We start from the raw sequence: 16,771 nt of genomic DNA, 5'->3' as shown, positions 1-16,771 counted from the left end.
GAGAGAGAGAGAGAGAGAGAGAGAGAGAGAGAGAGAGAGAGAGAGAGAGAGAGAGAGAGAGGAAGAGGAGTAAGATAAGAAAATAGAAAGGGGCCAATTTATGAAAGGGCTTTATAAACCAAATAGGATTTTTCATTTAATACTAAAAGAGCTAACTGGCTATTAGATATTTCTAACTGGATGTCCCAAAGTCATCTCTTTCAAATCTGGTTTTGTTTTTGATTTTTTTGTTGTTTTTTGTTGTTGTTGTTGTTGTTGTTTTTGGTCATAGCTGCCATCATCCTACCAGTTACCTATGTTTACAACCTCAGAGTTATCTAAGAATTTTCACTTTTAGCAGGGCAAAGTGAGTGCTTTTAGAGTAAGAGGTCTAGGGTTCAAATCCGACCCCTAAAGCTTATTAGCTAGGCCTGTTGTGGTCACTGCTCAGTCAGTTTTTTTTTTTTTTTCAGTTTTGTCTGACTCTTTGTAACCCCATTTGGGGTTTTCTTGGTGAAGATACTACAGTGGATTGCCATTTCCTTCTCTAGCTAATTTGATAGATGAGGAAACTGAGGCAAACAGGGTTAAGAGATTTGCCCAGGGACACACAGCTAGTAAATGTCTGAGGCTAGATTTGAACTCTCCAGACCTGGCACTCTCTCCACTGCACACCTACCTGCCTTTTACTACTAGGTAATGGAAGGCAAGTCCTACATAGGCCTCAATTTCTTCATCTGTAAGATGAAGGGGTTGGACTCTAGGCCTCTGAAATTCTTTTAAGCCCCAGATCTCTGCTCTTTTGCTCCTCACCTCCTGTATCCAACCAATTGTGGTGATGTATTGTTTCCTCCTCAACAAAATATCTAGCATCTTCACATTCTCTTTACTCACACCACAACCAATCAGCATGGGCCCTCCTTGAATCTTTTCTTTTTTTTTTTTAAGTTTTTACTTTCTGTCTTAGTAAAAACTCTAAGCAAGAAGGGCAAAGGCTAAACAAATGGGATTAAATGAATTGTCGAGGGTCAGCCACCTAGGACGTGTCTGAGGCCAGATTTGAACCTAAGTCTTTATGACACCAGGCCTGCTGCTCTATCCATTGTACTACCTGACTGCTTTCCCTCCTTGTACCTTGTTGGAACTCTTGCAATAGCTTCCTCCTTGGTCTCCTTGGCTCAGCTCTTTTCCCTTCTCCAACCCTTCCTCCACTCAGCTGTCAATGGAAGTATGGCTCTGACTGATTCAGAATATACAATGCACTGGCAAGCCTTAGCATTTAACCCAAAAATGCAATATCATGCCACAAATATACAGTATGGACACTGTAGAAGAGACTATATGACAAGCTTAGGAAATACAAAGTTGGATGTACTATTTCTAGTGGTGCTAGGGAGGGGGAGATCACGGAAGGCTTCTTTGAGGAGATGGCCTCTGAAGGGTAGCTGGAGCTAGTGATGGCTCGGATGTCTCACACTTGGACTTCTTCCCCTCTTTTGACTGAGCATACTCTCCTTTTAAAAGGGCAAAGGAAGAAAGCCTAGGCAAGTCTTACAAGCATAAGGAATGGCATGAGCAGAGGCAAGGAGCCAAGAAGGCATTTACCCAATCAAAGGATCATAGTGGGGGGAACTAGGTGGCTCGGTGGATAGAGAGCCAGATCGAGAGACAGAAGATCCTAGACTCAAATGTGGCCTCAGACACCTTCCTAGCTGTGTGACCTCAGCCAAGTCACTTAACCCTAGTGATCTGACCCTTACCACTCTTCTGCCTTGGAACCAATACTCAGTATCAATTCTAAGACAGAAGTAAGGGTAAAAAAAAAAAAATTTAAAAAAAAAAGGATCACAGATATTTGAGAGGTCTCCTAGGAAATCCTGGGAACATTTTATAGCTGAAAAAACTAAGGCTTAGAGTAGCTGAGCAATGATGAGGCCACAGTAATATATCAATGGGCAGGATTTAATTCCAAGTTTTCTGTCTGCAGAAATCTAATGCTCTCTTTCTTTCCTTTTAAACACCACATTTACTTATTTGTTTGTTTTTTACACTAACGTCTTGAGGTATTTTCCTCCCTCCCCTCCTTGCACTAGAGAAGATATTTGCCCTCAAAAAATGTATATGTAAAACTATGTCTTGCTTGTTTCTGTTTATTAGTCCTTTTCTCCATGCTGGAAACAGATTGAATTGAATGTCCAACAAATTAGAAACTGGCATGGATTCTTTCTTTCCACCTGTGACTTAAAAAGCAGAAAAGAGTAAATACCTTGGGCTGAGAAAAGAGGGATAGTCTTCTCTCAGCTATCTGCCAAGATAACCTGCTGCCCTGAGATAGCCACTCTGACCAACCACAATAAAACAAAAAAGAACACTTCTGAAACTTAGAACAGCTCAGCCTGAGTATGGGGCGGCCAAGCTCTTCTGAGCTCTCTGAATAAGACCTTCCGCTCTGGACTCAGAAGCAATGAGGAGTCCAAGATCCTTGCTAAGCACCCAGCCCTTTGAAATCCTGTAACCTTCTTCCTCACCTTAAGATTATTATTCTATGCCTTTTCCTCCTCAACCAAGGAGCACAAAGAGAGAACCTATTTACCAGCGTTGTTTTTCCTCAGCTGCAAGAGGGAGAGGTCTCAGCCTAGAGGAAGTCTAACCATGCCAACACATCTGCAGACATAAGGCATGGGTCCCAATTTGGAAGGGGGTGGGGGAGTGGTAGTGATGATCTGGGGCTGTTCCCCACTTCCTGGCCAGGCCAGAAAGGATATGCATCCTTTCTTCTGCAGGAAGCCAAGAAGCCAAAGAAGGGCTCCCAAAGAGCATAACTGATCTCTCTAATAGTGGGCTCAGGAAGCCATAGAACCTAGAGAAAAGTACAATGGAGCCAGCAGTTCAAAGTCCTGGCTGGTCACTGTTCTGAGACCTTTGTCATCCAGTCATCTCCGACTCTTTATGACCCCATTTGAGGTTTTCTTCAAAGCTACTGGAGTGGTTTGCCATTTCCTTCTCCAACTCATTTTGCAGATAAGGAAAATGAAGCAAACAGGATTAAATGCCCAGGGTGCCATAGCTATTAAGTGTCTAGGGGCAGAGTTGAACTCAAGAAAACGAGTCTTCTTGACTCTAGGCCTGGCGCTCTATCCATTGGGCCACCTAGTTGCCCTTCTTTGTGACCTTAGATGCCTTCAATCTCTCTGGGACTTACTTTTCTCTTCTGTAAAATGGGATACCTAATAATACCTGCCACATCTATGTTGGAATAAGTGAGATAATGTAAATAAAACTAGTTAGACTGTAAAGGACAAAAAAACTGATATTTAAACAGAACTTTAAATTTTTACAAAGCAATTGACTGGGGCAGCCAGGTGGCTCAGTGGATTGAGAGCCAGGTCGGAAGATGGGAGGGCCTGGGTTCAAATCTGACTTCAGACATTTCCTAGCTGTCTGATCCTGAGCAAATCACTTTACTTCCATTGCCTAGCTCTTACTGCTCTTCTGAGTTGGAACCAACACTTAGTACAGATTCTAAGACAAAAGGTAAGAGTTTTAAAAAACTAAAAATAAAGCAAATGACATACATCCATCCCCTTAGATTCTCATAGGGCTGTACAAGTGCTCACTAAGAATTATCCTTGATTCCATTTTATAGATGGGGAAATGAGTTCAGAATGGTGAATTGACTTGTTCTTCAACCATCCCATTGCTAATAAGTGTCAGGATTAAGTATGAATGCAGGTGTCCTCTCCAGCAGAATATAAAGCCCCCCCAACCTCTGAAGGTAGGAATTATTGTTGTTGTTTTTTTCAGGTCCCTTAAACTGACCCCAGGGTCTTACAGAGAGCAGGAGCTTAAAGTAAATGTTTGCTAAGCTGACTAGATTAACTCTAGGTCCAGAACTTTTCTCATCATACTGAACTGCCACAAATATCTGTCATTCCAAATACAACGGGGCTAGTAGGGCTAGTTTGCTCCCATTTCAAGAATAACCAATAAAACTAGTCCTCTCAAGCACTCATTGACCCCTTAGGGCCTTGGTGACTGAGAACCCAACTGAGTGGGAAGTACCAAAGTGCCCAGCTGTTCCAGGGCCAAGAGTTGCCAACAGGCAAAATTCCCCTCCTTGGATCTACTGGCCTCCCGGTCCCACTAGCCAGGAAGTTATAAATAGGACCATAAGAATGCAGCTCAGCTGACCTGAGGGAGAGATCAATTCAGCTTTCAATGACCCAGGACAAGAAATCTCTGATTCATTTGTATTACTTTTTTGAGTTCTTTCCTTTGCAAAATTCAAGCTATAGGCAGCCAGGCAAGAAGTACTGGTAAAAGGCTATAGGCCAACAGCTGGCAACAGAGGATGCTTGGCACAGCAGAGCCAGAAGGCACTCTCCTGGGCCTTGGGCCACCTCCCAAGCCTCCTCTTCACTCCATTCATTCATTAAGCAAGCATTTATTGAACACCCACCCATGTGCCATGTGCTAGGTACAAAGACAAAAACAAAAGTCTCTGCCCTCCAGGAACTTCTGTCTTTGGGAGTGGGGTATCCGTATTTCCACAGATAATAAAGAGATTGCAGCACCTAGGCAGCTCAGCGAATAGAGCCCTAGGCTTTGAGTCAGGGAGACTCATCTTCATAAGTTCAAATCCAGCCTCTAACACTAAGAAGCTGTGGGACTCTGAGAAAGTCACTTAATCTGTCTGCCTCAGTTCCTCATCTGGAAACTGAGCAAGAGAAAGACATGAAAAACCACTCGAGTATCTTTGCCAAGAAAACTCCAAATGGAGTCATGAAGAATTAGACACAACTAAAAGGAATGAATAGTTTTGAAAGAGGAGGGAACCAGCAACTAAAGCTATCAGGAAGGACTTCATGTAGGGGATGGTACTTGAGCTAAGCCTTGAAGAAGACCAGCTAGGCATTTCATAAGTGAATTTTTGCAGTCAGGGAAGACATGGATTCAAATCCTGCCCCAGTGACTCACAAGCTGTGTGACTCCAAGTGAATCTCATAACCTCTCTCTTAACCTCTACTAAAATGGGGAAGGGGAAGAAAATAAATAAATGAAATGAAATGAAAAATAAATAAATAAAATGGGGAAGGGGGTATCCAGGTGGCATGGTAGATATGGGGCTGGGCCTGGAGTCAATAAGCCCTGAATTCATATCTGGCCTCGGATACTTACCAGTTGTGTGACCCAGGGCAAGTCACTTAACTGGAGCTTGCCTCAGTTTCTTTGTCTGTCAAATAAACTGGAGAAGAAAGTGGTAAACCACTCTAGAATCTTTGCCAATAAAATCCCAAATGGAGTCACAAAGAATCAGGTGTGATTGAACAACAAATTGAAGAGAGGTGCTCTGAATGACATCATAGATCCTGTCCAGCTCTAGGTTGATGCCTTTTAAGAGGCAGGTGAGGAGGGAATGCTTCCCAGCCTTTACAAAGGCCAGGAGATGGAATGTGGTGTACCAGGGACAGCCAGTTTGGCTAGAACACAGAGTATGTGAGAAAAAGAGCAAAATGCCATAAACTCAGAAGAGTTCAGCTAGAGCCAGATTGTGAAGAGCTTTAAATATCCCTTCTCTCCTCTCCCTACACACAAAAAAGAGCCATGTGTATTTTATCCCAGAGGAAAGAGGGAACCACTAAACTTGCTAATTTAGGGGTCAAATTTTGACCTTTATTAAGAGAGGATGGCTTTAATAAGAAAGGCAAATCCTCTCTTATTAAAAATTAAGCCAGGGGGCAGCTGGGTAGCTCAGTAGATTAAGAGTCAGGCCTAGAGACAGGAGGTCCTAGGTTCAAATCCGGCCTCAGACACTTCCCAGCTGTGTGACCCTGGGCAAGTCATTTGACCCCCATTGCCCACCCTTACCACTCTTCCACCAAGGAGCCAATACACAGAAGTTAAGGGTTAAAAAAAAAAGAGAAAAAGAAAAAAAAAATTAAGCCATCAGACAACCTGAAAAGACCCAAAACAGGCTCCCCTCTCAGAAACAGAGAGAGGAAAAGAAGTAGCCTGGATAGACTAAGACACTAAAAAGCCATTCTTTCCTGGGATCTCCCAGAAACAAGCCTCTCCTGCCTCTCTCTTCACACCCTGAAACCTAAAGCCCTATCTTAACTAGGCCTCCTATGCTCTGTGCCCTCCAATGCCCATCAGACCCCATGGAAACTGCCAGATCCTGAATTCATCAAGTAGGAATTAGGAAAGTCAACTAGAGAGTAGAGTGAGTAAAACACCAGACCTGGAGTCAGGAGGACCAGGTTTTAAATCTGGCCTCAGATACTTGCTAGCTATGTGTCCCTGGGCAAGTCACTTATTCCCAATCACTTAGCCCTTACCTGTCTTCTCCCTTGGAACTAATACTTAGCATCTCTTCTAAGACAGAAGGTATGGGGGTTTAAAAAAAAAGTAAGAATTAGGAGTTAGACCTAGAGCTTTCTTCCAGGGATCTCAAAGCCCCAGAGAATCACCAATGTCATCACCTCCGGCAGCACTCCAGGACAGACACACCAGAAGCTTTCCAGGAAAAGAAAATATTGCTCATGATCATTATGTTTCTCATTAAGTCTTAAGACTAAATTAAAAGTTTTGGGGTATCTTGTATGTATGTGCATATATAGAGACTTACATGTATACATATGTGCAGATATATAGATAGATATAGATATATGTATATAAAACCTTTTTTTTTTTTACAAATTAATACTTTAAATGTGTTAGAAAGTTCTTGGTTTCACTTAAAAGAATCCTTTCCCCAATAAATCTTTTGTAATGATATTGGCTAATAGAAACACTAGATATGGAACCAGAAAACAAGGGTTTGAATCTCAGTCCTTCCACTTACTGGCTTATAACCTTGGATAAGTCATTTAACCTCACCTTGGCCTCAGTCACCTCATCTGTAAAATGGTAGTGAAATACTTACATGACCTGCCTGACAGGAGATCTAAAGATATACCATATATAAGGCACTATGTGAAGCTAATATCTGTCAACATCTAAAGAATCAATTTGACAATTTCAGATTTTCACATAGAACCGAGTGTATTTTGTTCTGGGGTTTCCCTCCCTTCCAAATGAGGCACTTGTTTATACGGGGACAATGGAAGCATTGTAACAATACATACGTTCCTAAGTCTAGGTCATATCTTACGTCCATGACCAAAGCTAGATTAAAACTCAAGACTGATGGAACAGCAAGAAAGGTTCTAACCTCCCATTCTTCTAAGGAAGTTAGATGACTATCACTCCCTCATAGACAATGTTTACAGTGGCCACAAATCTGCAAAGGTAGCCATGTGGAACATGCATAAACACAAAGTAGAACTCATGGGGCAGGTAGGTCACTCAGTGGATAGAGTGCCAGGCCTTGAGACAGGAGGTCCTAGGTTCAAATCTGACCTTGGATACTCCTATCTGGGTGACCCTGGGCAAGTCACTTGACCCCAGTTGCTAGCATTTTACCTTCTTCTGGCTTGGAACCAATACTTAGTATCGATCCTAAGACAGCAGTAGGTTTTGTTTTTTTTTTAAGAGAGAAAGAGACCCCCACCAATCTAATAGTTGCTTTAAATCAAAGAGCTAACTCTTTCCCCAACCAGTTCTAAAATCATGGTAGTCTACCATAGTTTTATTGTTGTTGGTCTGTCGTTTTTCTGACTCTTCATAACCCATTTGGGATTTTCTTGGCAGAAATGCTGGAGTGGTTTGCCATTTCCTTTTCCAGCTCATTTTATAGATGAGGAACTGAGGCAAACAAGATGAAGTGACTTTTCCAGGGTCTTGCAGCTTAGTAAGTGTCTGAAGCCAGATTTGAACTTATGAAGAGGAGTTTTCCTAATTCCAAGTCCAGTGCTCTATCCACTATACCACCTAATTGCCCTCACTTGGAGGCCTCCATACTTATGCCAAGCCACCCACCCACCTCCACCATGGCAGTGGCCTGGAATGACAATAAAGTGTCCAAGATGGAGAAATAGTGAGCCTGGAAACCCCTCTCACTAGGTAGAGGCTGCTTAATGAAACTTGACATAGTGGGGCAATTCAGAGTCAGAAGTCCTGTTTTTTAACCCCAGCTCTGCTTCTTACTACCTGTTTGACTCTAAGTAAATCACATCTGACTTCTCTGGACTTCAGCTTCCTCCCCTATAAAAGAGAAGGTTGGACCCAGTCCATTCTCATTCTAACATGTGTATGTGTGTGTGTATGTGTATATATATATATAAATAAAATGTCTAAGATGACTTACAGATGAGAGAGAGAAAAAACATAAGATTATATTCTCATCTCTTTTCCCAGCTCAATGGCAAAATATCCTGCAGAGGGATGAGCATGTCACCCCTCACTATTAGTAAATTCCCACTAACTACCTCTAGGAGCAAACAGAAACTTTTTCTTTTTTCCCTTTAAAGATTTTCACAATCTGGGCCCCATCCTTTCTTTCTGGTTTTTTTATACATTACTCCCCTCCCTCTCCTCACTGTGATCATCCTAACCTACTTGCTGTTCCTGTCCAAGTTTGGGACTGGTTTGTATTGCAGAGATTAGTTGCTCCTAAAAAAGGTAACAATTCAATGCAAAAAAGCATATGTATGTGCATATGTGCATGTGTGTGTGTGTATATATATATGTGTGTATATATATATATATATATATATATATATATATATAATACATATCAAAATAGTTCTAAGTCCTGGCATCCAACAAATTGACAAATATAACAAAGACTGCAATAGTCAAAGTTGGAGGGTTGGGGGAACACACAGCCACATTGGCACATTGCTGGTGGAACTCTGAATCGGTTTAAGCATTCTGGAATTATGCATGTAAAGCGACTAAAATGTCTATCCCCTTTGATCTAATCCATCTTTCCTCTTGACTTTTCTCTCCTTTTTTTTTAAACCCTTACCTTCCGTCTCAGTATCAATTCTAAGACAGAAGAGAGGCAAGGATGAGGCAATCAGGGTTAAGTGACTTGTCCAAGGTCAGCTAGGAAGTATCAGTGGTCATATTTGAAACCAGGTCCTCCTGCCTCCAGGCCTGGCTCTCTCTCTACTCTGCTTCCTAGCCACCCCTCTGCTTTTCTACTATTTCTCATGATTATAATGGTCTGAATATCCTTTTGTGCCCTTCCTCCACCAACGCCTAGTGTCTTCCTTTCAAAGATTACCATGTATCTCTCTGCTTTGTTAGAAACATATAATGTTGTTTCTGTTGTAAGATAAACTCCTACAGGCAGAGAATACTATTTACTTTTGTCTTTGTATATCCAGTGGTTACTACAAGGAGAAACATTAGGTATTTCATAAATGTTTGTTGATTGATTCGATCCTATGATCCTATGACCCAAGAGGGGTAGCTACTCATTCAACACATATAGAGAATTTAGCTTTTGGAGGGCAAGATACAAAATGTGGGTAAAATACAATCCTTGCCCTGATGGAGCTCATAGTATGGGAGAGGGTTAGATAAAACACAAACACAGCTAACAAGAATACACAATAATAATGCATGATAAATACATTAGAAATGTGCAAAACATAGTCACATGGTTTAAGTATGTGTCAGCCTGGGAGTGAAGCCACGGTCTCCCACAGTCATTGCTCTTAGCACACTACATCATCCCACCCCATTAATTGCAGAGCTCATCTTTACATTTCAGGAGCCTAACAGGTTTCAGAGAGGATAGGGCCAGTGAAAGGATATGAACAAAGTCTTCTCATAAGAAGAACTGTAAATGATTAGTAACAATATGACATCATGCTCCTGATCACTTAGAAGAGAAATACAAATCAAAATAGTCCTAAGTCCTCACGCCCAGCAAATTGGCAAATATGACAAAAGATGAGAATAGTCAATATTGGAAGGGTTGCAGGAAGACAGGACACTGAGGCATTGTTGGTGGAGCTGTGAATCAGTAGAAGCATTTTGGAATTATGCAAATAAAGTGACTAAAATGCCCATCTCCTTTGACCTGAAGATTCCACTACTAGGCAAATATCTCAAGGAAATCACTGATAAGATGCCTACATGAACTGAAGAAGACTGAAGTAAGCAAATCCAGGAAAACAATATACACAATGACTACAACAAGTAAGTAAAAAGAATAAATACAAAACAATCAAAAGTGAATGTTGGTAGAGACAGGAGGTCCTAGGTTCAAACCCGGCCTCAGCCACTTCCCAGCTGTGTGACCCTGGGCAAGTCACTTGACCCCCATTGCCCGCCCTTACCAATCTTCCACCTATGAGACAATACACCGAAAGTACAAGGGTTTAAAAAAAAACACTTAAAAAAGAAAGAGTAGATCAATAAATTGGGTATGCAACAACAAAAAATTGGGAAACCAACAAATCAAAAACTAAATTAAACCCTCAACTAAACAGAAATCCTGAAAAATCAAATATATCTTAAAATACAAAATTAAGTAAAAAACGTTGCATTAGGGGCAGCTGGGTAGCTCAGTGGATTGAGAGTCAGGCCTAGAGACAGGAGGTCCTAGGTTCAAACCCGGCCTCAGCCACTTCCCAGCTGTGTGACCCTGGGCAAGTCACTTGACCCCCATTGCCCACCCTTACCAATCTTCCATCTATAAGACAATACACCAAAGTACAAGGGTTTAAAAAAAAAAAAGTGAATGTTGGAGGGGCAGCTGGGTAGCTCAGTGGATTGAGAGCCAGGCCTAGAGATGGGAGGTCCTAGGTTCAAATCCGGCCTCAGACACTTCCCAGCTGTGTGACCCTGGGCAAGTCACTTGACCCCCATTGCCTACCCTTACCACTCTTCCACCTATAAGTCAATACACAGAAGTTAAGGGTTTAAAATTAAAAAAAAAAAAGTGAACGTTGGAGGCAGCTAGGTGGCTCAGTGGATAGAAACACCAGGCCTAGAGTAGAGAACATCTGGGTTCAAATCCGGCCTCAGACACTTCCTAGCTGTGTGACCCTGGGCAAGTCATTTAACCCTCATTGCCTAGCCTTTACCCCTCTTTTGCCTTGGAACCAATACATATTATTGATTCTAAGATTGAAGATAAGTTTTTAAAAGAGAGAGAGAAAAAGGATGGGAGTGGTGGTTAGGTAGGCACAGTGGCTAGAGCCAGGTTTGGAGTTGGGAGGATCCGAGTTCAAATCTAGCCATAGGTACTTCTTAGCTGTGTGACTTTGGACAAGTCACTTAACCCTGATTGCTTGCTTACCCCTTGCCTCTCTTCTGTCTTAGAATTGATACTAAGACAAAAAGTAAATGTTTCAGGGTTTGTTTGTTTTTTTTTAATAGCAAGAAGTGGTTAATAGACCAGGTGATTAAAAGAGTCCAGCCAGAAACAACCCCCCTTCAATTCAGCCTAAATCTTAGCACAGTGCATGGCACAAAGCATTCATGATAAATGCTTGCACAGTGACTATTCTCTGTTGAGATCAAACTGGAGCGGCTGGAAGGGTGTACACTTTCCTCCCTGGAGTCACAGCTTCTTCCAAGCCAGGGGCTTTCCTGCTACTCTTATCAAGGGCTCAGGTTAGGGAAAAAAAGGAACCTGAATGCATGTAGATAATTGCCCTGGGCCATGAGCCCAAGCCTGGCACCTCAGAGGTGGGGTAGGCAGGCTCTGACAGTTGGCCAGACTCCCACTCAACACATCTCGGCAGGGTGTGATGAACACTTGGGAGTATTATGTCAAGGCCATCCCAGCAGCTGCAGGCCTTTACCTTTGGAGCAGGAAATCAGCCTGAAGGAAGCTACCCTCCCCCTTCCACCTGCTCCCAACCCCCCATGACTCACCAAGGAGGCCTGCAGAGAATCAAAGGAAGTGGGAGGTCTTGGCCCTTTCCCAGAAGTAACTTGGTATAATACAAAGAGCTGGATCTGGGTTTGAATTCTGCCTCTGAGGTTTTCTGTGTGACTTTAGGCAAGTCCCTTAACCTACCAGGGCCAAGTTTCCTAATCTTTCAAAAGGAGGGTCATTGGATAGAGAATCAGGCTTGGACATGGGAGGTCCTGGATTCAATTCTGGCCTCAGGCACTGCCTAGCCATATGACCTCAAGGAAATCACTTAATCTAGTCCTTGCCTCTTTTCAGTCTTAGAATTGATACTAAGGGTTTTTTTAAAAAATCTTTCAAAAAGAGGAGTTGGTCCAGTTGGCCTCTTAGAATGAGTTAGTCCTGGATTTAAATCCCATTTCCATCCCTCTGTGTGACTATGGATAAGTCATAATTTCTCAGGGCCTCAGTTTCCTCATCTGTAAAATGGGAAGTTGGATAGATGACATCTTAGTTCCCTTCCAATTCTAGATCTACAAGGCTTTAATCCCTTCCTCTCCATGCCCTCCTCCCCCACCGAAACAAAAAAAAAAAAAGCCCAAAAAATGATTTGGAAGTCATTATGCTGTGCTTCCTAAGTCACATGACCTCAAAAGCAAGCACTTCCTCCTTCTGGGTTCCTCCTCTCAGGCCTTTCTGCAGCCTCTTAGCCTTAACTTCAGTAATAAGAGAGCAGAGCACTTCTCTGACTGACAGGTCAACCATACCTGCCTGCCACCCAAACTGTGCACATATGCCCCCATCCCTGTCCTGTGTCCCAAGCTTCTTGGCATGGGCAATTCACCCGACTCACTCCACCTGGACCCAACAGATCAGTCAGAGGAGAGCCAGCAGGGCAGGGCCAACATCAGAAAATGCAACTGTGTGAGGGAGCTGACCTTTGAAACACCAGCTCCTCCCTGGTGCTCAGGCCACCTGCAGGTAAGCCTCTCCTCCCTCCAGGACCCAAATTCTCCAGGTGCAAAAGAAAGCCCTAGACTTTCCAACCATTGATTTCCTGGAACTCTCATGCCCCATCAATCAACTGCCATTAACTGGTCTCTTGCACAGGGAAAACCCACTCAACACAAGGAGCTGGATTTATGGGGAAAAGGCAAAGAAGAGAAGTAGGTGTATATTCAGGGAAGAGGAGAGAAGGAGGAAGATCAAGAATCCTGATGGCCCTAGAGACCCAAGAGCAGGCTATAGGGTGCCAGGGCTAAAGTGAACAACTTAAGCAGGGTCTTAGCTAAGGAAACACTGCACTGAAATGACCAAGGGAGCTGGGTCCCACAGCTTCCTGCAATGACCTGCAGCAAAATGGACAATACCACAGCCTAGCAAATCAGTGAAGGTAAGGGACTAAGAATGCTAGTGAATGATCTGTGTTGGAGCAAAGTCTGCCAGACAAATAACCTTATCTACTAGCTAGGGACAAAAAAAACCACACACACACAAACTGTTATGCACACATAAATGGCTCCTCACAACAGAAATGAGGAGAAACAGCACTAAGCAGGGGTAGAATAAACATTCTCTAGACACACAGATCCCATCTGCACTCATAACAGGGCACTAGAAAAATAATCGTTAGAAAAGAATTCCAGCCACCACCCCTATGGTGCTCATCACCTGTTCACCTCAGCTGAATCAGGCCAGTGAACTGCAAAGTCTGCAGGTCCCTTCATCCGTGCCCGCCAGCCCAATTCAAGAGGGCTGGTGGACGAGGGGTGAGGAAGGGAGGGGAGTGCAGGGGGGAGGGGTCTTGGCTGTTCAGGAAACACTCAAACTTGCACCCACTCTGGCCCACCGGGCTACACTTAAAAACAAACAAGTAATACACCTAGTCATCTTGCACCCAGGCAAGCCGGGGTTTGTTGTTGGGTTTTTGTTGTTTTGGTTTTGGTTTTCCCGGCAGTCACCCCGCTCGACTCGCCAACTACCTACCCCAAGCTGGCTTTCCAAGCAAATCGCTGTCAATACACACGAGCACTTTCCGGGGGAGGAGAGGTTCGGAGGAGGGAGCAGGCAACCAACCCACTGTTAAAGCAAAGGTGAAAATGCCTTCGGATTGAATTAAATAATCCCTTTTTAACGAATTAAAGCAAATAATAACAATAAACTAAAAGAATGACGGCAAACGAGAGCTCCCCCTCTCCCGCCCCAGGACACCCTACCCCCATTTCCACAGGTTTCAGACATTGCAACATCTACCTTGCCTTTTGTCCATGGCTTCCCAGAAATGAAGTGGAGTCTCAAGCTCGCCCGGGGGGGCTGGTGGGAAAAGGAACCTCCGAGTCCAAGTCAAAAGCCCTTCCAGCAAAACATCGTGCAGACTGGACTTCCCCGCCCCAGCCACAACAAACCGAGAAGGTAGGCACGCAGGAAAGGTGGGTGACCTTTGGCTAGCGACCTGTGCTTTGGGCCCCCTCCCCCGCTTCCCTACTTTCTCAGACCCCAAGCAATTCGGTGGCTGCAGGAGATCTAAGACTGCAGCCCGGGGCGGAAAGGACAAAGGGAAAGAGGGCAGGGGGAGAGAGGGAGAAATGGAGAGAGAAGGGGGAGAGTCAGTGCTCGCTCTCCCGCAGGCGGGCAGGCAGGCAAGGCAGGCAGGAGCCGGGGCAGCTGAAGTTGGGCAGCTCCGGCTCAGATTACACTTGAAAGCACGGTAGTAAAAGCTGCAGCAGTTAACTAGCAAGTGACGTAAAACAGGAAACTGGACCGAGGCCAGAAAACATGGAGGAGCTGAAGCACAGGATTGTTTAAAAAACACACACACAGGAGCGAGAGAAAAACTTTCTGGATCCCGACACGTGGTTTGGAGCCTGAGCTGGGCGCTTTTGCTTTTAAATGGTCTATTTTCTGAAAGGCCTTTTTTTCTGGAGAGGAGACAAAGGAATACTGCAGCGTCCGGTTTCGAAGTGCAGAAGTCTGAATTCAGCACCCCTGTGAAATACCCCTTTCTGACACCCTGGGAAATGGCCCTCCTGGCCTCCAGGTACTACAGGAAGCTAGCTGCTTGGGCCCACTGAGCACAAACCTAGACCAATCCCAGCCCCCCTGGCAGCTGAGAGTCTGCAAAAAACCCAGTTTTCTCTGGCTGGCTGCTGAGCCCAGTTTGTGAGAGTCCTGGGAAAGCTGGCTGGGTCCCCAGGAAAAAGGCTTCAGGAGCAAAATTCTTCACTTCTTAAAGAGCATGATCCGACCTGACTATTTCTTCAGCAGATATGCTGGGACATGAAAAGCAGGCAGCTGCAAGGGAATTCAGCATTGGACAGCAGGCACCCAGCCTCCAAGAGGAGATTTAAACTTGGACAGAGAAGGTGACGGGCCAGGTCAGGTAGTAACCAGCCCCTTTCTAAAGTGTGTGGGCATCTCCCCATCAGGGCTGCTGTCAGAGTATCTCCAGAGGCAGGGGAGCCATTGGGAGGCTGCTCTGCTGGAGAGATTGTGTTTATTTCCCCCTCCTGATGATTCATCTCCCTATCAGTTTCAGGGCAGCCTGCAGTCCAACCCACAGCACTGCAACCTGCGTCAAGAGTGAAACCAGAGCTCTTTGGAGGCTGAAAGTACCAGCTGCCCGTGTGAAGAAGGACAGGCTGCTGTGCCAATTTAACAGTCTCGGAAAACAAAAAAATTTAAAAAGAAAACCATCAGCCTTGTTTAAAGTGAATAAGAGGGGGGCAGCTGGGTGACTCAGTGGACAGATAGCCAGACCTGGAGATGAGAGGTCCTGGGATCAGATCTGGTCTCAAGACACTGCCTAGCTGTATAACCCTGGGAAAGTCATTTAAACCCACCCTCCACTGCCTAGCCTTCACCGCTCTTCTGCCTTGTAACCAATACACAGGAGTGATTCTAAGATGGAAGGTAATGGTTCAAAAAAATAATAATAATAATAAAGTGAATAAGAGGCAGGAGACTAGATCACACATCATTTATTCTGGAATGCACAAATGTCAAAGGGTCTCGACATTTGTCAGGAGGTGGGATCTGAACTTTAACTGTCTTGCAGGAGCTGGGCAAATCCCAGGGTTCTAACAACAGACCAGGACAAACAATGGAAACATCATTCTTTAAGGCACGGTGTACATCCCAAAAAATCTTGAAATGGAGAAGAAAAATAAGCAATGTGGGTCAAGCTTTCAGGCACAAGTTAGGGTATGATCTGTTTGAATTGCAGGTGTCTCCTGCCCATCCCTATCAATTCTTCAATCATTTTACTACAAATGTCCCTATTCCTCCTATTGGGCTTCCTCAAAAAGACTTAATGGGAACAAATCTAGCATGCACATTTCTTGCCAATAATGTGCTCCTGTTTCAAAAGCCAGTAAAATGTAGCATATAGGATACACAAATGAAAAGCCAAGAGAGAAAGTTCAGGAAGAAAAAGAACAAGAAACATACAGAGAACTCGCTGGTAAAAGGGACAGAAATTAGAAAGTTTAAAATATGGGGTTCTTAACCTCTGAACTTCTGTGTGTATGTTTTTAACAAGTACATGATAGGGGCAGCTAGATGGCTCAATGGATAGAGAGCCAGACATGGAGTTGAGAAGTCCTGGGTTCAAATCTGACCTTTGAAATTTATTAGTTGGGTACACTGGGCAAGTCATTTAACTCAGATTGCCTAGCCTTTATCAATCTTCTGCATTGGAACCAATACTTAGTATCAATTCTAAGGCAGAAGGGAAGGGTTAAGGGGGGGGGGAAGAAGATAAAGTACTTGTTCAATGAAGAAAGAAATGAATGCATTGAGACCCATTAACAAAAGACTCAAGATTAAGCTGCATATAGTCAAAGACTCAGCCTCATCTTTCTAACCAATAATCCAGCTCATTGCCCTAACCTATCCTCTAGGCATTCAACCTATTTTCCTGGCCATCTCTCAGTTGAGGTTTTCTGCCTTCCTACAAAGGAAAAAAGTCTAAATTTACTATCCCAGATATCAGCAGAAGTGGAAAAGCTCTAGGAAGCAATTAACAAGTACTTC

The 16,771-nt window shown here is 43.8% G+C and overlaps 1 protein-coding gene across 1 annotated transcript in view; it reads right to left on the bottom strand.

The window, feature by feature from the left end:
* The window catches only part of MAP2K3 (mitogen-activated protein kinase kinase 3), a 47,311-nt gene extending 33,008 nt beyond the window's left edge, over positions 1-14,303 (bottom strand). Inside the window, exon 1 of the mRNA XM_044659843.1 lies at positions 13,994-14,303. Coding sequence (XP_044515778.1) covers positions 13,994-14,009 — 16 coding nt within the window. The 5' untranslated portion in view covers positions 14,010-14,303. The remainder of the gene's footprint in view (positions 1-13,993) is intronic.
* Positions 14,304-16,771: the final 2,468 nt, after the last annotated feature.

Source organism: Gracilinanus agilis, chromosome 1 (assembly GCF_016433145.1).
Source record: "Gracilinanus agilis isolate LMUSP501 chromosome 1, AgileGrace, whole genome shotgun sequence".
NCBI lineage: Eukaryota > Metazoa > Chordata > Mammalia > Didelphimorphia > Didelphidae > Gracilinanus > Gracilinanus agilis.
The sequence above is the reverse complement of the archived record's forward strand: the minus strand, read 5'-3'. Positions and strand labels throughout refer to the sequence as shown.